The sequence below is a fragment of the Myxocyprinus asiaticus genome, chromosome 32, assembly GCF_019703515.2.
Source record: "Myxocyprinus asiaticus isolate MX2 ecotype Aquarium Trade chromosome 32, UBuf_Myxa_2, whole genome shotgun sequence".
NCBI lineage: Eukaryota > Metazoa > Chordata > Actinopteri > Cypriniformes > Catostomidae > Myxocyprinus > Myxocyprinus asiaticus.
The window spans coordinates 28,451,305-28,472,931 of NC_059375.1; the positions used below are offsets into that span (position 1 = coordinate 28,451,305).

Sequence of the window (21,627 nt, forward strand, 5' to 3'; positions counted from 1 at the left end):
CTTACTGTAGGCACTTTTCATTAACAGGATACAAAATAGGGCCTGAAACACTTAAAAACACATGTAATTTTTTCTTTTAGTCAGTGAAAGGAGGTGCTTAACCTTGAGAAAATGTTGACCTCAGGAGGTCAAACTAAATTTTATATGAGCTGATTTATTTTCTATAAATTTTACTTGAGGTGTGCAATTTCGTACTATAATAATTTAAATATAGTTTAAAATTTGTGTGATTTTGTTATTTTATACCAATAAACATTAGGTAAATATTATAATTAAATAGACAAAATGTACTAAATATAAAATAACGGGGCCTGACACTCTTAAAAAGACACATTCTTTTTTTATTTTAGTCAATGAAAGGAGGAGATTAACCTTCAGAAAATGTTGACCTCGTGAGCTCAAAGTAAATATTATATGAGTTAATTTATTTTCTATACATTTACTATGAGGTTTGCAATTTCTTACAAACATTTTGGACATATAAATACAGTTTAAATTTTTTTTGTGATTTTGTCATTTTATACCAATATAAATTAGTTACACATAAAAATTAAATTGGTAAAAATGTAATAAATAAATAATAGCATTTTTATTTATTTCATACATTTAAAAAAATGGATACTATAATAATATAAATACAGTTTAACATTTTTGTGATTTTGTAACCAATAAACATTAGTTAAACATAACAATTAAATAGACACAATTTTATAAATAAATAACAGTAATTTTGAAATTATTTCATAAAAAAAGGGAAACAGAGTTGCAAATTAAGCCTAAATTAACCTGATTTAACAGGTGGGGGATACATGCGTTTAAAACTAGATAGTTATAAGTTAATTTCATGTTAGATAATATAAAATATCTAATAGTTATCAGAACAAAACAACATGTGATTTGTGCCTCTAATGCTTTGAAAAAAAAAAGTAATGAAATACCAAAGGTTACCATATTCATAAAAAAGCTACTGCAAACATACAGAAAGTCTGTACAGTTTTTTTAATACAGTTTTTAATAGTTGGCAGCACTGATGGGTCACCTTATTATGGCTTTTTAACCCTCAGTGCATAGTACCTATACATTTGCTTTACTCGATCATCAACTTCCTGTCAGTGGAGACAATGATGAAAGGTTAGTCCGTGATTTGCTCAAGGTGGGGCTAAGACTGTAGCTGAGGTTTGATTTTAGCAACAGGGGCATGAAAAGTAGATTTCCCCACACTGAGCACCTCCCTCTGTGCCAGACACTCTAACAGAGGGCTAGGGAGCAGACAGCTCTGCATGGCCCACTGGAAAATCAATTCTTTCCAGCCCTCCTCTCCCCGTGCCTGTGCCCTTCATGCCAACTGACTCACCACCTTTGAAGGCTGCTTTGCTACCCAGAATAGAAGCAGTATTAAGGGTTAAGGAGGAGGGGGAAGGAGGCACTCATGGGATGCAGAAGTAACTGGTAAATACCACTCAAGTCACATTGACTTTACCAGAGAGCAAGTTATTAGTTATTTACATAGGCATTTGAGAATATACCAATATAACATTATAACACATATAATAAGACTGAAACATACGTTAGTAAAAATGAAAGCTGAAAGCTGAAGATTTTTTTTTTTTGTACTTGGACATTTGCAACTGTGTCCAAATACTTTTTGCAGGACCCTCTTCATGTGTATGAACCCTCATTGCATTAATTGTTTACTCCCACACCAGCAGATGCTACTGAGGATCAGAAAGCTGGTAAAAGAACAACCTCTTCTGAACTCTACTCTGTGTGTGCACACATCTCTATTTATCAGCACCACAAATTAATTTTGGGTCTAGCAGATTCAGTGGGTTGAAGATAGGGAGAAAAAAACGTGTGGGGAGAAAGAATAAATATATGTCTGTGTATAGTCACACCTCACCTCTTAAAATAGCAGATATGCCCTTGGGCTAATCCGTCCTCACATCCCCAGAAAGAGCTAAAAGTATAATGCTTGCTGTGCACTTGAGAGAGGAGAGGCAGCATCCCAGCATCCTTTACTCTATCCCGCCCCACCCCAGATCAGACTGCACTCCCTTTATCACATGGTGTTGTCACGCACCTCAAGTGTGCAGGTCTCTCTCTCTCTCTTTCCCTCTCTCTCTCTCTCTCTCATACACACAGACACGCACACACACATGCACACACGCACACATGCACACACTGACCTCCTCAGGCTGTGTGCACCTTTATGAGGGTGTTATTAATATATTGTGTTATACAGTATACAGGGATTAGTATACAGAGCACAGTATAGTTCTGAGCCCAGTCTCGACTATACAGTAGCTTGTAACGGAGAAAAGGGACACAATGTGAAGTAAAGTGCCTAAAATCCCCTTACCCGTGGTACAATCACTTTAACACATGGCCTTGAGTGGCTTATTGCTATGATAAAACTGCAACATAATAAAAGACACCTATATGACACTTTTGGGTGCTTTTTCAGTTTTAAAGTGAGTCACTAACGACCAGTTGGGGCTGGTGCTTTTCAAAAGTGGGGAAGCACAGATTATTGTTTTTGGTGTTTGCAATGTTGCTCCTAAAAGCTAATCAAACTGCTACTTAAACAGTGAAATTTATTACCTAAAAGAATTAACTAAGCTAAAAAAACAGAAAAATACACAGCTAAAAATAGGCTGAAATAAATGTATTCATCAGATTGCAACTACACGTGTACAGTATGAGCCGTCAAACACTTTACATTTCATACACTGGCAATCAGTGCCATTTGCATTATTGACCATTTGTTGTGAAGTCCCATCCACTTAAGAGCTCGGCCAAACATCATAACGAGAAACTGGGCTTTTAGGCAGGACAAAAATACATTGATTGAAAGCATAATGTCCAACAGGCTTTTCAATAGATCCAATGTAAATAGTGTCATGAAGCTCCAATAGACTGACCGAGAAGCAAGGCATCTGGCGGGACCCAAAATGATGTGTTCAGAGCTTCTTGTCTAATAAACATCGATCTTTACTACGCTGAAATCGATTGGTAAGTTTCTGCCATAGACTCCCATTGAAGCACAGTTTCAATAGTGCTCTATGCGTCATTGTTAGTTTATGTTATTTCATAGTGCATTAACTAATGTTGATTTAAAAAATGTTTGTTGATTTAAAATAAGCACCTATTATGGTTTTTTAAATATTACCTTTCATGTAGTGTGTTATATAGCTGTTTGTGAATGTAAAAAAGTCTGCAAAGTTTCAAAAATCAAAGTGCACGAAATATGGAGTTATTGACACCCAAAAGAAAGAACCGATTCTGAACACCTGAAACGAGTCGTTAGTAATTCCAGACTTACTTCCTGTACTAACCTATGTAATTTGGTAACAAAACACCCGCCTCTGGTCTGTTTACATGTACAGCCAGTGCAGGCTGTTACCCTGTTAGCTGTTAGCCTCTGTTAACCAGCTAACTCACGTTATTGTCAAACTACATATAAACTTACCATTGAGAAACGTCCTGTTCTCATCGTGCTTGCGATTGTTTGATCTTCCGATGTATCACTGTCGAACTCGGGCTCAAATTGGTAAGGTAAAACAGACATTTTTTCAGACGGAGCTGAAACTCGGATATGGTAGTGGGCATTTCCTTTCCGTCATGTGCTGTAAGTGGTAGACCAATCACAACAGACTGGGACATCTGACCAATCAGAGCAGAGTAGGCTCTCTGAAAGGAGGAGTTTAGAATGAATCCTTTAGAACGGATCATTGAAGGAGTCGTTTTTGACACTGGGGAAAAAAAAGGTAATGCTGCAATTTAAATTATGAGCAAATAAAAGTGTTTTTTGACCTTGGATGCATGTAAATCTATTGTATGAGGCATGCCAAAATTAGGCATGTTTAAAAATCTAAGATCTTAACTAAGATAAATAAATTCTGAATAAGTATTGTTCATTGTTGGTTCATGTTAACTAATGTTAACAAATGGAACCTTATTGTAAAGTGCTACCGATCATTTGTATATAAATTGACTTGATTTGACTTTGACTTAATATTATGCTTGTCATTGCCGAATTTCTTATGAATTTATAGAGGAAGCCATGCTTCCCATGTAGTCTTACAGCCATTGACACTGCTAACAACTGCTATTGTATGTAAATCTGCGTACATGACATTCCTTAAAATACATCCTTTTGTGCTTCCCCAAAAATAATAATAATAAAAATATGGGGTTGGACGACATGAGGATGAGTACATAATGACAGAATTAAAATTTTTGGATGAAAATTGAATCCCTTTATTATCTCTTTACTACTGATTGGAATAAATTATTCTTCCACCAAATAACATTATCCTACTCCAAGTTCATTAGCCTAGGCTGTTTGTAGTTGCAAAGCAATGTAGCAGCTTGCCGCATTACAATAGAACGTGCTTACAGTCATTTTACATCAGCTTCGAACGTGGCTCATCTATCTCAATCAGAATTAAAACTAAAGAGTTAAAACTATGGGTTTTCTAAACAAAATATATTCTACAAGTCACATTTTACACTACTGATTAATTAATTAACAATTAGGCTTTGCTACATTTGGTTTTCAATGGCATTTGGTTCAATGTGTAAAATCTGCCAAAAACAGCATGGCGCTCACTGAAGCACCAACGCTGATTATGTACAAGCCAAGTAGACTGATTACTGGAGGAAATATAATTATTCAGCTTCCTCAAATCAGTCTGTAAAGGCGATTGTCTAGAACATACTATTTATCAAACACAAGCAGAGGCTTTAACTTCTAATATAAATCAGATAGCAGGCTTCTCGGCCTCTACTCTTTTTCACAATTTTCAAAAGAGCTGTTAAGGATGGGATTACAAAGTAGGTCATTTAGAGTCACAGGGAGAAAAGGCTTAGTAAGAAGAAATATTGATCAAAGCTGGGGCTCTTCTCTGAGAACAGCAGGCATGAGAGGGAATAAAAAAGAGGGAAAGGAGAGAGAAAGGTGAAAAGTGATAGAGGGATGAGCAAGTGAGTGAAAATGAGGGAGAGAAAGAGGAACAATGGAAGAGACAGAAACTGAGGAGGTAGACCTGCAGGGAAACCATGCACTGTAAAAAAAAAAATGCTTTGTCAGGTAACCTAAAATCTGTGCTTTGTGTGGTAACATTAAACTAACTAGCTTCATTCAAGTCAAAAATATTACGATTTAACCCTATCTTTATTTAAAAAAAGAAAAAAAAAAAAAAAGAAAATCATCATTCCCAATACATTATAATGCTGTATTTTTAGGGTTACACATCTGTCCACTGCAATAAAACAAAGAAGCACAGTAGATATTCCATGGGAACTTGATGCATCGCCACTTTTGTCAGGCATTTCGTATTTATGTTGTCATTAATAAAAAAACACATTGACATACAAACAGGATGTATAGGGTCAAATGCAATCATCCCTCTGTGCTTAGATGTAACATCACACACCCTGAAGGTTAAAAATGGCTAATGTAAAAAGTGTAAATTTTTGTGCAACTAGCATCACCAAACAGAAAAGAAGAAAAAAAAAAAAAAAAACAGTCTCTACGTTACACCCATCTGCAACTGGATGGAAAAACAGATAGTCCCAGCCCAAACTCACATTATTAGTTGAGCTAATATTGGTGTGTCGGGCTGGTAAGGATGCTTAAACAAATACTTTTTTTATAGCGCTTAACGGTCACAGCGTTTACACTTTTAGGGGTAATCAACCTACAAATAGTTTACTTATGGTGTTCTATGCATATTAGGTTGAGATAACAGAAAGTATATTAATATTATTTACACACTTCACATTTAAAGATCTGTTGTGGACCTCAGGCAGCAAAGGGCTAATTTAAATGTATCAACCTGACTATATTTGGCTAAACCATCGAAAGCTATTTTGTTTCATTTAAACAGTCAGATCAGGCAGACAGAGCTGTTTACATTAACAACTGCAAATTATCCTTTTTAATGGTGCATTAAAGGTACAAATTACAAGATCAAAACCAGAAGCAGCCCATATTTCCTAAAGGATAGCTGCATGATTTCAAGCTTCAGAGAGACAGTTTCATATGAATCGCAATTTACAGAATTTTAACTGATGGATTGAGCAGATTTGTAGGGTGCAGCCTGTAGTATGGAGCACATACTTTGATCTTCTTCCAGATTTACCTCTCAGTCTCTATGAGGGGTGGGGAAAACCACTGACTGATTCACACTAGACAATCTGTTCTTCATTGCTCGTAATACAATGGGACAGATGCCCCATAAAAAACAGCACACTTTATATATCTGCCATCCATTGTTATCTGCCCTATTGGCTACAGAGGAGGGACAATCATTTCCTGAAAGAATTCTCAAGGGAGCTGCACAGTTTTAATTACATTTTTTAGGACAAGTCCCAAGAAAAGATTTCAATTTCTGGTCACTTAAATTCATATAAAAATCATCTTAGCTTTTCTTTAATGAGAGACGCTTTTAAAAAACTGACGCGATGATTTCATGGTATGAAGGTCTAATAAGACGTAACCAATAGGGTTAATGCAGATTCACAGAATGTGACAAGAAGCAAGGACAGCTTATATCATCGTGTCATTTTCAGCAAGATGCTGATGCTGGATTAAATTATGACTCCCATCCGATAACGTTTATGCACGAATAAAGCTGCTTACTGTCTTTCATCAATGTCTGAACATCAGAGCACAGAGTATCACTGCAGGAGGGTCAGGGAAGTTGAAATTTGAAAGAGTATGGTTAATGAAAAGAAGAGCGAGATGTAAGGAAAGAGAGAAGAGACTGGGTGTATAAAAGAGAGGAACAGAGAGGCTGAGTGAGGATGAAGGGTGTCTGGGGTGAAAGTGAGCAGGGAGATGATTTTGACTGAAGAATAGAGATAAATGCGCATTGTACAACTAATCAGGAAATGGCTAGTTATCCAATTTAAAGAGAAAACGAAGGGAGCCATTACTGAGAACATTTTTGAAAGTATCAGTTTTTGGTAAAAAAAAAAAAAAAAAAAAACATTCCTATGTGGATGAGAGGCATAAACGTGCAATTCATAACACAATGCAAGTAGGTTGTGCATTCTCAGTAGGGTTCCACGATATATCACATTTATTGAAATATTGCAAATGTACATATTGCAATATACATACTGTATGTAATGATTTTAATACAGTAACACTCAAGGCGACACAGATAGCAGAGAATAGACTGTGTGCAGAATTGTCACTTGGTGTGAGTGTGCAGTGTGCAAAGGCGCTGACTCAAATGATGGAGCATGTCACAATTTCTGCTAGTAGCTGTAACAAGCGCTGTCTTGTGCTTTCACTCTGCTTTGTGTGTGCAGATAATAATGAAACCAGACGCCAGTATACAAACTTAAACTTGGCTGTTCATTGGCTGCTGTGTTCTGTGTCGATATATCAAAGGATGGGTTTCAATTAATGGACTGTCCCTTGAATCATTCCTCTGTCTCAAGTTCAGTGTGGACTGAAAACAAGCAAGTTAAACTAAAGCAGAAAGCGAATCTACCAATCGCTTCAGGACATTACTTTTCAAAATAAAAGTCCCAAATTGAATAATTATTTTTTTTAAATTAATTCGAACATGAATTGCAGTGTAATCAAAAAATAAAATATTTTACAACACAGATTCTTTAAGGATATACCACAATATGGTGAAATGAACTTTATATTCATATACCTTTGACAAAAAATAAATAAATAAAAATAACTGAAGATTAATTTTAATATCCACTACATAGCTAATGGTAGGAAAAAAAAAATTATATTATACACAATCTATATGCAATTTGGAACAAAAGACAACTGTTTTTGTGATCTCTGGGATAGATGGTCCTTTTTTATTCCAATAAACTTCAGTTTAATTGGGTGATGGGGGGTTCCGATGTTCCGTGCCCTCTGATGACATCATTATAGGATTATTGTATCGCATATCGCATTTTCCCTCCAAATCGTGCAGCCCTAGTTCTCAGCATTGATGCAAGGGGTGTTATAGCTGGCACTGGCATAAATTGCCTTCTTCTATGGGCAATTTTCTCTTTCAGGTCAACTACTATCATGGTGGAGCACCAGACTCATGACAGTCTTGCTGAGCAAGTAAGTTAAAGTCAATGTTTCTCCTTTATACTGTGTGAAAGTAGTAGTAGCTGTGATAGCAAAAGCAACAGCAATGCTCACAGTAAAGGTAAAAGTATAGTATAAAAGTATATTGTTATAGTAATAGTAATGTATTAGTCAGGCCAAGATAGATTCAATAGAACCGCTCGATTGCTCAAACCGTCAGCTCCTGTGGGAAAGCGATGATGGTAGGGGAGAGGAGCTTACCTCTATGGCAGGACGGGACCTAAACTGGTGGTGATGGGGTGGTGTCTTCCTGCTAGAACTACCGCTTATACTTCCATTTATGATAGTGTTGGTTGAGATAGCAACACAAGCATAAATGTATAAAAACATTTGATTTTGCTTTATGCTTAATTAGTGATAGGAGAAGAAAATAGATGCAGGTAAAGAAACTGGATTTGTGGAGACATTAAATGAGCAGGTACCCATGAGTCACACAGATGGAGGGGATGGGGGTTGTACATGAGCCAATGAAGCATCCTACCATCATTGCATCTCTGGATGGTTGGAATGCAGTGAGTGAAAGAATGTAAGAGACAAGGGCAGTGGGGGCGGAGCAGGGAGAGAGAGAGAGAGAGAGAGAGAGAGAGAGAGAGAGAGAGAGAGAGAGCACAGAGACGCAGCAATGCAGAGCTAGCACAAGAGAAAATAGGTCAGATTCTGTCACTCAAACTTAAACGCACACAAACACAAAATCATTCCAATACACCTACACTCTGACAGCGATATAAATCCCCCAAGCCTTCTTCTTCAGCTAAGCCTTTCTCATCAATAGTTCTAGGCGACTAAACAGAAACACAGCCAGCTCATTAGATAACACAACACTAAATGAACAGAGACATAGCTATTTACATGGTTGATGTGTTCGACATGATTTTTTTTTTACCTCACAATATTATATTAATATCCTAACACCAACAATCAATATTTTAAGTTAAATTATAATAAATTGATCGCCATTCAAAGACAAAAATGTGAATAGTCGGAAAAAGTCCATGCAAATTTGAAATAGCTAAGTGTATAAGACTAACTTTTTCGTTTGCATCAAAATAATATCGTATCACCAGAACTCTTTTGATTTTCATCCCTTGCGTGTATATGAATGTATGCACATCAAAGATGAGAATTGTTTTCCTTCTTTGACTGACACAAGAGTGTGTGAGGAAAGAGACAGATGGGGTGAAATGAGTTTTCCTTCTGCAGGCTACTGTAAGAGACTTTTTTACATAAGGATTTCAGCAGTGGTGATTTCTCAGGGCCAGCAAAGCCTTCTCTGCTGGCGTAACATGCCTAATAAATAAATATTTTTTCATCCTTTCATTCTCATTGACCTTTTTGCCTATGTATTTTCAATCGCTTTCCACTCCTAATTCATCTACAAACGAATAGCTAAAAACAAAGGTTTATCCAATCAGAATTTATTCCTCGATGTTTACAAGCAAAGTGTGACAACTGTTTCACAAATCGCATGCCCGAAGCTGAAGCAGCGTGTGAGTCTAAGCTCCACCCCTCAGGTCTTCAGAATTTCCACAGAATCCTTCAACACTGCAGTAAATAGGCATCTAAAGATAGATTGTCAGATTCATCAGCCAATCAGATTTATTTATTTGTTCTTGGTGGGTGTGGTCTTTAGGATATGTCCCAGTCCAGGCCTTCTAGCTGGCCTTGAGTGATGCAATCACGCTTTAAGTGATGTATGTAATTTGAAAGTGAAGGCCGCAAGATCTTGCTGATGAGTCGGCTGTCACTGCTGTTATTGCCGTTGAGAAAGAGATCCTTATGGATTTAAAAACCTGAGATGTTCTGCATGATCATGCGACTGATTAATTAAACAGGAAAGGAGGACTGATTTTCACTTCAAGCAAATTGGTAAGTGCTTTTTGCATTGTTATAGCAACATCAGGAGTTTTCTAAGTGTAAATTAGTCTGCTTGAGAATTCAGTGTCTGATCAAGTTTTGAAAAGTAACCATGTAACCTTACAAAACAACATTTATTGCAAGCAAAATTTAAATCGCAAATATTATTAGAGAGCTTTTCTTGGTATTAGACCTCCTTGGTTCTGGCTTTCGTGCGTGGACGTGTTTTTAAAATGTTAATTGGTATTATTAGTTGGCTATGACATAATGTATGATAGGTCTTATTCATTGTGAAACTGCGTTTTCTTAATGGCATGAATCACACTGAAGGCCTGGACTTAAAATGCACGGGCCGCGGCTGTATTTCAGTAATAGGCAATTCAGAGCAGCCTTTACCTTGACAAGGCAGGCAAATGGAAGCTATTTAGAGAAGCATCTCGCTCTCTCTCTTTCACTCAATAGTATTCTAAACCAGCAGGCCAACTAATGGACTAAATATCAGATAGGCATGGATCGTCTAGTTGCTATGGAAACTGCATCTGTAGCACCGAGAGTGAGGTGAGGTGAGAAATAGGGTGGAAGAGAGAGACAGATAGAGAAGGAATGGTAAAAAGAGGTAGTGAAGGCTCAGAAGAGAAATGGCGGAGTAAGAAAGAGAGAATAAGGGAAGTACTGCAAAAATCATTGTCTTAATCAGTATTTTTGTCATAATAATATCTAAACATCCTTAAAACTATGCATTTACTTGAGCAGCAAAATTGCGTAAGATATACAGACTTGTTTTTAGAGAATATACAGTATCTTGAAATAAGTTCAGTATGAAGGATGACCTTGCTGAAGAACATAATGATTGTGGCCAGCATCACAGCACACAGTCGCTGGCAAACAGTCTAATGAGGCCTGTGAAAGGTACCCATTATTCTGTGCATTTATAATACAGCACATTAAGCACAGAGTAGCATCCTTTCCTGGCTCTATGCTGAATCATGCCTGCCTCCCATTACACTAATGCTATAACACACTCAAGTTATCAAGTGTCTAAGGAAACAGAAATTAGATCTCATCAATGGAGGAAATGAAGAAAATTCACTTATAAGCCTCTGCTCTGAAACTTTCAAATTCATGATTAATAAAGAACGAATAGTACTGATGCATGAATTATTGTCTGGAAAGACAAAAAATCTATATTTGGTATGTCATTTTGGGTGTTTTGTATACTGAAAATACAGGTTTATAGAGAATTTTGCTATTGAATTTGAAGAAAAACATGAGCAAGATTGTAATGATTTAAAAACAAATCAAATCAAAGCAAAGCAAAACAAAACAAAGATGATTTAAAAAGAAACAAGAAACAAAATTGCTCCCATTGTAATCAACGAATCCATGTGGATGTGACGTGAAGCCGTTCAGCTGACTGCTTCAGTTAACTGACACCCTTTTCATTATTTCTCATGCTACTTTAGGTATTTTATTTTCCCTGTCTGTCTGAAATTGTTTTTTTTTTTTAACAAAAATCACATTTGAATTGATTACTTAATTATATAGCTCATATTTATATAGCCAGCTTGTGACGGCATAAAGACACTAAATAACATTACTTTGGATTCTAAAATAAGTGCTCAAAACTAGAAGTAAGACTTGAAAACAAGGACAGATGCACTATGTTTGTTTGTGGGCAGGTTATGAACAGTCGAAGCATAGTTTGCTGGATCATATTTCAGTTCTCAGCTCAGGGCCAGAACCACCATGAGCCCTGTCCCATCAATCCTAGCATTCAGGTCTTCATCGCGACTATTACTGGACCACTGTGGAAATCACTGTAAACTCTCTCTTTCTCTTTTTCACACACACACACACACACACACACACACACACACACACACACACACACACACACACACACACACACACACACACACGTTGGTGCAGCTATCATTATGAGGACTCTCCATAGACATAATGATTTTTATACTGTACGAACTATAGATTCTATCCCCTAACCCTACCCCTAAACCTAACCCTCACAGAAAACTTTTTGAATTTTTAAATTTTCAAAAAAACATCGTTTACTATGTTTAATAAGCCATTTCCCTCGTGCGGACTGCTGGCTGGGTCCCACAAGGTAGGTGATCTCAGGTTTTACTATTCTTGTGGGGACATTTGGTCCCAACAATGTAGTATAAACATGTACACACACACACACACACAATACACACAATACACACACACACATGTTGGTGCGGCTATCCTTATGAGGACTCTCCATAGACATAATGATTTTTATACTGTACGAACTATAGATTCTATCCCCTAACCCTAAACTTAACCCTCACAAAAAACTTTCTGCATTTTTACATTTTCAAAAAAAAAAAAAATAAATAAATAATAATAATAATAATTTAGTATGTTTTTTAAGCGATTTGAATTATGGGGACACTATAAATGCCCTCATAAACCACACTCACTCACTCACTCACTCATTGTCAGCCCTACTTCGCAGTACTGCACATTAACAACAGTTTGTAGTGCAGAATCAGATTGGACGCTGGCCCAGTTTTGTTAGTGAGGGCATGGGGCTCATTCTGAGGCACTCTGGGTAAAAGGCGTGCAGAAAAGTGATCAAAGAATAAACCGGGATCAATGAAGAGTAATGGTATGTGATTTTGCTGAGTTAAAGTAAAAGAAGAGAAATAAAGAGAGACGATAAAAGAGTGATAAGGATTTTTAGTAATGAACACTGAACCTGAAGGATAATTTCATATCAATAACTGATTATTGTCAATCAGTTTTTCAGTGGCCTAATGACCTTCAATCTGCATGTCAATACATTATTAAGGTGACAGGGAGGTGCCAAAGCCCCCCACTTGCTTTCTGACAGCCTGAGGCACAAGTCTTTGAACCCCTAATCCCTAATTGTATAATGATGTCAGAGGTTTAGAAACGACACTCACATAGACATAATCTTGGTTACTCTCCCAAGAGCTTTGAAAAGCGATTTGAGACCAAAAGACACCTTTAATTCCTGCTCACTTTCCTCAGAAAACTGTTAAAAGGAGACAGACTTGAATGAATTTCTGTAGAGAATGCGTTCTTTTAATTTTACAGGGCCATTTAGTTCAAGCCAGGGTGATCAATAGAGTCAAGGATTCTCATTAAGTTGAGACACAAGCTGAGCTGACACAGAAAACCGTTGTTTCAAGCCCAATTTATACAGATTACACAAACAGAGGTGGATCCACTGGCATTCTCACAGTAGACTTTCCTCTTTTGAAAGAGTTACGCAGGAAATAATGCAGACTAAGGAATTTTCTTGTTGCAACAAACTGTCAAGACTCTAAATATCCTATTTTACCAACTAATCCTTGACCCTGGTCAACATACTTGTTATTCAGTGCATTAGTAAAATGCTTCTTGATAACTGTGACAGAATGACTGACAGCTTAAAAAAGATCCACACAGAGATGTGTGTGTGTGTGTGTGTGTGTGTGTACATGTCTGCCAGAATATGTGTGGGTGTGTAGCTGTGTGACTCTAGTTTGGAACTCTTTGAATAATGCTTAAAGGCAGGTGTGATGAAAGAGCGCTGGAGAAATCCGATAGAAAGAGGCGCAGTGCTTCATGTGTGCTGTGCATTTCAATGATGGAGAGTCTAGTTAAATATAGAGCTGCAGCCACACAGCCTTAAATATTTCATCTCCTACATCTCATCTCTGGGAAGACAAATACAGAGAAAGAGAAAGAAGTGAGCAATGTAAAGGAGGATGAGGGAAGGGTAAAGAAAATGAGAAAGAAAGAAATATTAAGAGTGATGCAGTGGCTGACACAGGCAGTGTTCTGTGGAGTGGCACGGGACAGTGTCACTGCAATCAGATGTGCAGATCCACTACTCTATCATTCATTCATGCCAGTTTCAAGGGATTGCCCCTGCTCTAAATTCAGCCTATCCCTCACTTGGATGAATTGCATTTAACTTTTTCAGAGCAGATCTGTGTGCTGCACTTCCCTTTCTACCGCCCCTCCTACCTCTGTCATGAACAAATTTATCCTTACCTGCTAGAGCCAATTGCTTCTGTCTCTTCTGATCTGATGTTCAGTGGGGGGCTCTGTAGAGGCCATACCATCTGTTGCAGGGTTCCATGTTCTTCTATTCTATTCTATGCTATTTGCATAAGGAATTTTTAGGAGTCTAAAATGTATATTTCATATTGACACACTAAAGCTGAAGATATAAAATGATCATCTTTAGACAAAAGTTTTTGTGAAACATCTATGTGCCTAAGACTTTGGCACAGTACTGTATGTTAAATTGGGACTTGAACATGGGGCTTTTTGCATTTAATACGTGAGTCATGCAAAATACCAACCAAACAATAAACATCATTGGTTCTTACACGCAATAACCAGTGGTTTGATGTTATTGATGGAGTTGATAAATGATTTGATTTGATTCAAGAGTGAGTAATGACTTAATTTTTTATCTATTCATTGCATAAATTTATTGCATGGCTTCAGAAGACTTCTAGTCACATTAACTGCTTTTACTATGGTCTATGGTGTTTTTGGCCTTTATGGATCTTGACAGCCTAGAGCCACTATTCACTTTCATTATATAGCCATTTTTGGGCAACCTATTCCTTTTCTATTCCAACCTACTGATTTGAATTAAATTCTTAATTGATCATTGATTCAACTGATAATTTTATTTTATGCTTTTATGTCTGATCTTCCTTAGGTTCACTAAAGAATAATGTGGATAAATACAAAACCCCATATAAATATAAAAAAAATGACAAAATTGAGGAAGAAAGTCAGGGCACAGAGAGGAATATAATCCTCTCTTTAAATGTACAGCAAAATCAGTTATCAGATAGTTCGGAGACAGCACTCTTTGGCGTTATAGCAGATAAGAGGGTTACAATCTTCCTCACATATGGCACAGATTTGCCAGTCTGACTGATTTTCAATTAATGGGTTGTTCTTCTATTCTATTCATAGCACAAGAGAACCGGTTATGTCTGCAGTTTTCCAGTAAAGCCACTCTGGCAGAAAAGTCAAACGAGTTCAGTGTCAAACTCAGCAAAATGTGCCGAGAGATTGTAATGCATTTAACATCCCCTGAATTTAACATCCTTTTTGTGCATAATGTGATAAGTTTCAGTATAATTTAAATTGATTTAAACAGACTAGGATTATTGTCTGACTAACTCTCAAAAGCTGCTGTACAGTACATGCAGTTCCTTGGATGTCACTGTTAAAAAGACAGTAGGAAGTGAACTGAGAATGGAAGGAGCAGCATCTCTGCAGTGGCTAGTGCTCAGGTAGCCGTGGAGGACAGCAGAGGAGAGATAAAGGTTAAGTACACATCTACAGGGATTGGACGCAGCAGAACAGAGCAGCCTTACAGCCTGGCCTTTTGTTCACCGAATGGATCACTCTGATGGATGGATCCAGGGAGAGCTTACGGTTGCAGGTCATTAGCAACGAAACGTTAGCAAGGTGTTATCTGAGAAAATACTCTGCTGGAGGGAATACAGGAGCTTTGCTTACAGAAAAAGCACTCAAGCATCTGTGTAAGGCAGCTCAATATCAGTTAAACCAGATCAATTCCCTTGAATATAGAGACTAAATCAGAAGTGGACAATAGAAGTGTTGTTTGAATGGCTAAATGCAGTAATAAAGGTGCAATCAGAAATGTTTTCCTCATTAAAAAGGTTACTTTTGAAAAATGTTTAAAATGATGTACACTCACATGAGACTCTATTCAAAAAGAAGTCTTATAAAAGGTGTTTTATTTGACATGGAGCAGAGTTACCTCATGAGGGCCGACATGTTGAGATCACATGACCAGCTGAATACTACTCATTTTATCTTGTTTATCCCTCCCCTATTATTGGACACTTTTGTTCACTGTATAAATGCTAAATGGCTGACTGCTAATAGCACATTTCTGCAATAGAACTGGTAAGTGTAAACTACTGAAAGATGACTTTCCATATCAGCCAGTCCAACATAAACCAAAAATGTGCACCTTTAAATTGATAGTTAGTTTACTGAATTACTGAGCATGTTTTTAAAGGTTGTAGCCTCACTGCATGATTTTTAAAACTGCTGGCCGACAAAAAATAAAAATAAAAATGCTGTGTTTCCAGGGCGCAGTAAGTGACTTAAATGATGGTGTGTGTTTTTAAATCATAATCTGCCCAGACAGTCTGGCTCAACATCATTTTGCTAAAACACCCACAGACACACACTTTCAGATTGCCCTCAGTTTATATCTCTTAGATTTCCCTTTAATCTCAGTGCATATGTAAAAACAAAAAAATACACACACTACAGATTTTACACGTCCCCGGATTACCTTTAAAGTCCATCTCCTGTATTGTTCTGATTGTTAAACAAGGACTGATCAGTTTTAGTTTCTTCCCTTCAGTATTAGCCATCATAACATGCAAACACAAAGCTGAACATACTTTAACTCCACTGGGGCATTCTGAGTTATTCTCCCAAATGATGACAGAATTTTAATTTTTCAGTGAACCCTTTAAAGTGATTCTTAGGGATATGTGCATCCTGTACATGCTTTTTCCCCTGCTTCATAAAAACCCATAGGGGGTGCCAGGCTGAGAGGGCTAAGCTGCTTGTCCTTGAACACCCTGAACTAGCAGTACAAACTGAAAAGCATGGGTGAATTATACTGTTGGCACTCATAGCCTTATGCGCCCTGGCCCTGTCCCCAGAGTCATACTATCTCCCCCAAATCACTCTCAGGAGTGCCCCCTGTTGGTGTCACCTTTTGAAGTGGCTGAGCAGAGTCCCCACCAGCTCTCCGATGCGGCTATCCCCTGCTGGCACCATACCCTGCAGGCACACGATTAGGTCCCGGTTGTCTTTTGTGTGGAAGACAACCAGCTGGTCTTTCCCAGGGGAAACGCTCACTCCGGTCACCTGGGACAGGAAGAAAGGGTGATGCAAGTTAAAACAGCACTCACACAGATGAAGCAGATCAGCATGCACTAATGAGCCCAGCATAATTTAATTCTCAGTATCCTGAATCGGCGATAACGGGCACTGAGTTCTGAAGGTGCATTTGGGGGAAACATTACACATCTGTTGGTACATCAAGGTCTGGGAAAAAGTCATAATCTACTGTGTTTTACACTAAACAATGTAATACGGACATACGTAATTCAAAAATATACTTAGATTACCTTCAAAACAATAATTAAATATGAGGTTGCTAATAACTTCCCCTTTGTTTAAGCAACCCCTTGTGTAATTATTGTTTTGCCATGTAGGAGTGTGGTAATTTTTTTATTTTACAGTGTATGAATGTGATGACCTGTTCTTTGGGAACTTGATGAACCAGGTGTTAGAACGCACTGTGAATTTAATAGCAACCCTGCAATCCTCATGCTCTTAAAGGTGTAATTCACCCTAAAATGGAAAAGATGTCATAATTTTATCACCATCATTATTTTCAATGAAACATCATGAGGGTGAGAAAATGATGACAAAATAAAACTCCTTTCCATTCCATTCTTTCTTTCTTGTATGAAACACAAAATGAGATGTTAGGCAAAATGTTGTTTCATGTGTCACCAACTGTGACATGGAAAGTTTGAAAATGCAACTGCAAATTAAATTTGAGAGCTGGGCAGAGTGGAAGATTATCAGTGAATAACGACTTAAATTTTCATCTTTTTTTTCTCACACAAAGCTATTGTATAGTATCACAAGACTTGGAATTCAGCACTAAAGTTGTTTTTGTCCTTTTTGGAGCTTGATAGTATAAATCATACTATTAATTACAGGTGCATCTCAATAAATTAGAATGTCGTGGAAAAGTTCATTTATTTCAGTAATTCAACTCAAATTGTGAAACTTGTGTATTAAATAAATTCAGTGCACACAGACTGAAGTAGTTTAAGTCTTTGGTTCTTTTAATTGTGATGATTTTGGCTCACATTTAACAAAAACCCACCAATTCACTATCTCAAAAAATTAGAATATGGTGACATGCCAATCAGCTAATCAACTCAAAACACCTGCAAAGGTTTCCTGAGCCTTCAAAATGGTCTCTCAGTTTGGTTCACTAGGCTACACAATCATGGGGAAGACTGCTGATCTGACAGTTGTCCAGAAGACAATCATTGACACCCTTCACAAGGAGGGTAAGCCACAAACATTCATTGCCAAAGAAGCTGGCTGTTCACAGAGTGCTGTATCCAAGCATGTTAACAGAAAGTTGAGTGGAAGGAAAAAGTGTGGAAGAAAAAGATGCACAACCAACCGAGAGAACCGCAGCCTTTTGATTGTCAAGCAAAATCGATTCAAGAATTTGGGTGAACTTCACAAGGAATGGACTGAGGCTGGGGTCAAGGCATCAAGAGCCACCACATACAGACATGTCAAGGAATTTGGCTACAGTATTCCTCTTGTTAAGCCACTCCTGAACCACAGACAACGTCAGAGGCGTCTTACCTGGGCTAAGGAGAAGAAGAACTGGACTGTTGCCCAGTGTTCCAAAGTCCTCTTTTCAGATGAGAGCAAGTTTCGTATTTCATTTGGAAACCAAGGTCCTAGAGTCTGGAGGAAGGGTGGAGAAGCTCATAGCCCAAGTTGCTTGAAGTCCAGTGTTAAGTTTCCACAGTCTGTGATGATTTGGGGTGCAATGTCATCTGCTGGTGTTGGTCCATTGTGTTTTTTGAAAAGTCACTGCACCCGTTTACCAAGAAATTTTGGAGCACTTCATGCTTCCTTCTGCTGACCAGCTTTTTAAAGATGCTGATTTCATTTTCCAGCAGGATTTGGCACCTGCCCACACTGCCAAAAGCACCAAAAGTTGGTTAAATGACCATGGTGTTGGTGTGCTTGACTGGCCAGCAAACTCACCAGACCTGAACCCCATAGAGAATCTATGGGGTATTGTCAAGAGGAAAATGAGAAACAAGAGACCAAAAAATGCAGATGAGCTGAAGGCCACTGTCAAAGAAACCTGGGCTTCCATACCACCTCAGCAGTGCCACAAACTGATCACCTCCATGCCACGCTGAATTGAGGCAGTAATTAAAGCAAAAGGAGCCCCTACCAGGTATTGAGTACATATACAGTAAATGAACATACTTTCCAGAAGGCCAACAATTCACTAAAAATGTTTTTTTTTATTGGTCTTATGATGTATTCTAATTTTTTGAGATAGTGAATTGGTGGGTTTTTGTTAAATGTGAGCCAAAATCATCACAATTAAAAGAACCAAAGACTTAAACTACTTCAGTCTGTGTGCATTGAATTTATTTAATACACGAGTTTCACAATTTGAGTTGAATTACTGAAATAAATGAACTTTTCCACGACATTCTAATTTATTGAGATGCACCTGTATATTAAAAAATATCTAAGTATACATCAGCTTCAAAGTCTGTTATATGGAAAACAGAAACTCATTCTACCTAAGATGTCCTTTTGTCTTTCATGGAAGAAAGAATGTATGGGGTTGGAACAACATGGAGGAGAGTAAATAATTTGATTTTTGGGGGTGAACTGTTCCTTTAAAAATACAAAGAAATCAGCAATTGAAAATTATTCAAAAAATATGTATGTGATGCATTTTTGTTTCCCTAAAGTTTAAGTCTCTTTGTTTTTCATCCTCTTTCTCTCTCTCTCCTATCCACCCTTTTTACCCAAAAGCGGGGCCAAGGTTCAATGATCACATCCCAGGCTATGGTGGAAAACAGCCAGGGGGTGATTGAGTGTACTAACTCCCCTGTGGAACAGCATCCCTGGGCAAAAATCACTATCTGAATAGATTAAAGAAACCAAGAACTCTCCACCACACAGTCACTGCCATTTTCCTTGTCTTTCTAAATTGAGATGAAGCTTTACTGAATGGGAAACAAGAGAACCATCTCTAGCATGTATATGATCTGGCTTGGTGATGGACTCAGAAAAGATGCAACCTTGCAGGAGGGCGACAGCTGGTGTGACCAAATGAAGACCAAATGATGATACAGTCACGATGGGACACAGGACATGTGCCGGATATGAGTAGTTTCTCACATATAAGTAAATATTTAAAGAACAGTAACAAAAGACAAATATGTGCAGTCAAAGGCAGCACTCATGACAGATTACAACAGGTCCTGATATTCTAATCTACTCAAGGGTTCCCACACTTTTTAATGAATTAACTTTTCCATTCTTTTTCCAGGTGTTCATGATTAATGAATAAGGATTTTAAAATGCAATTTGATAGAAATTACACTTATAGAGAGCATTTTCTGTCCAAAGAAACATTTTAGAGCAGAGCATAACTATGAAAAATATATTGAGTTGTAGTTGACCGATACAGATTTTTTACAAGCCATAGGCGATACTGTTAAAGGTAACAAACCGACAGCTGTTCAGAGACAGAATGCAGGGGCCTCGAGACGCGTGTTTTAAAATTTCTACATTTAACTTGCCTTACACAGCATTTATGGCTAGAGTCGCTTTGGATACTGCATCTGATAAATGACTAATTGATACAACTGGGATATGTGAAAAAAAAAAAAAGAATTTCACTGTATATATGCAAATGTATAATGTGTGACAAAATAAAGGCTTCTTAGGCTTCTTCTAATTGTAAAAGTAAACGAGACACAACCACAGTGAGACACTCCATCTGATGCATTTTTACATCAACCAATGAAAATAATGCAAGAATGCATCCTGTGAGCTCTTAAGTCTACCTCTGACAGACTGATGAACTCACTTGCAAAATGGATTGCTGTTGACTGTAGGCCAGTGATAGGCTTATGTTCAATGATATGGAAATAATACAAACAATGTATAGAAAGTAATTTTTTATATTGTCTAATCAATGCTTCACTTGTCTGCCACAATAATGAAATGTCTTTGAATTCTCTAAAGTATTATATTTATTATACATTTTATATATTTATAATTATTTTGATAATTATTATTATATATAGACATATTTATTCGGGGGCCTTTTAAATAAAATATTAATTATTATTAATAATTAATAATAATTGTGATAAATTGGATTAATCGACATATATAATTGACTGACAGCTCTAATATACAGTATATACACATATATACAGTATATATATATATATACATACTGTGTATATATATATATATATATATATATATATATATATATATATATATATATATATATATATACACACTATATTGCCAAAAGTATTCACTCACCCATCCAAATAATTGAATTCAGGTGTTCCAATCACTTCCATGGCCACAGGTGTATAAAATGAAGCACCTAGGCATGCAGACTGCTTCTACAAACATTTGTGAAAGAATGGGCCGCTCTCAGGAGCTCAGTGAATTCCAGCATGGTACTGTGATAGGATGCCACCTGTGAAACAAGTCTAGTCGTGAAATTTCCTCGCTACTAAATATTCCACAGTCAACTGTCAGTGGTATTATAACAAAGTGGAAGTGATTGGGAATGACAGCAACTCAGCCACGAAGTGGTAGGCCACGTAAAATGACAGAGCGGGGTCAGCGTATGCTGAGACGCATAGTGCGCAGAGGTCGCCAACTTTCTGCAGAGTCAATCGCTACAGACCTCCAAAGTTCATGTGACCTTCAGATTAGCTCAAGAACAGTGCGTAGAGAGCTTC

At 37.4% G+C, this 21,627-nt stretch overlaps 1 protein-coding gene across 1 annotated transcript in view; it reads right to left on the minus strand.

Annotated features, from left to right (window-relative positions):
• The window catches only part of LOC127422931 (unconventional myosin-Id), a 108,701-nt gene that overhangs the window by 5,218 nt on the left and 81,856 nt on the right, over positions 1 to 21,627 (minus strand). Inside the window, exon 21 of the mRNA XM_051666793.1 lies at positions 16,767 to 16,921. Coding sequence (XP_051522753.1) covers positions 16,767 to 16,921 — 155 coding nt within the window. The remainder of the gene's footprint in view (positions 1 to 16,766; positions 16,922 to 21,627) is intronic.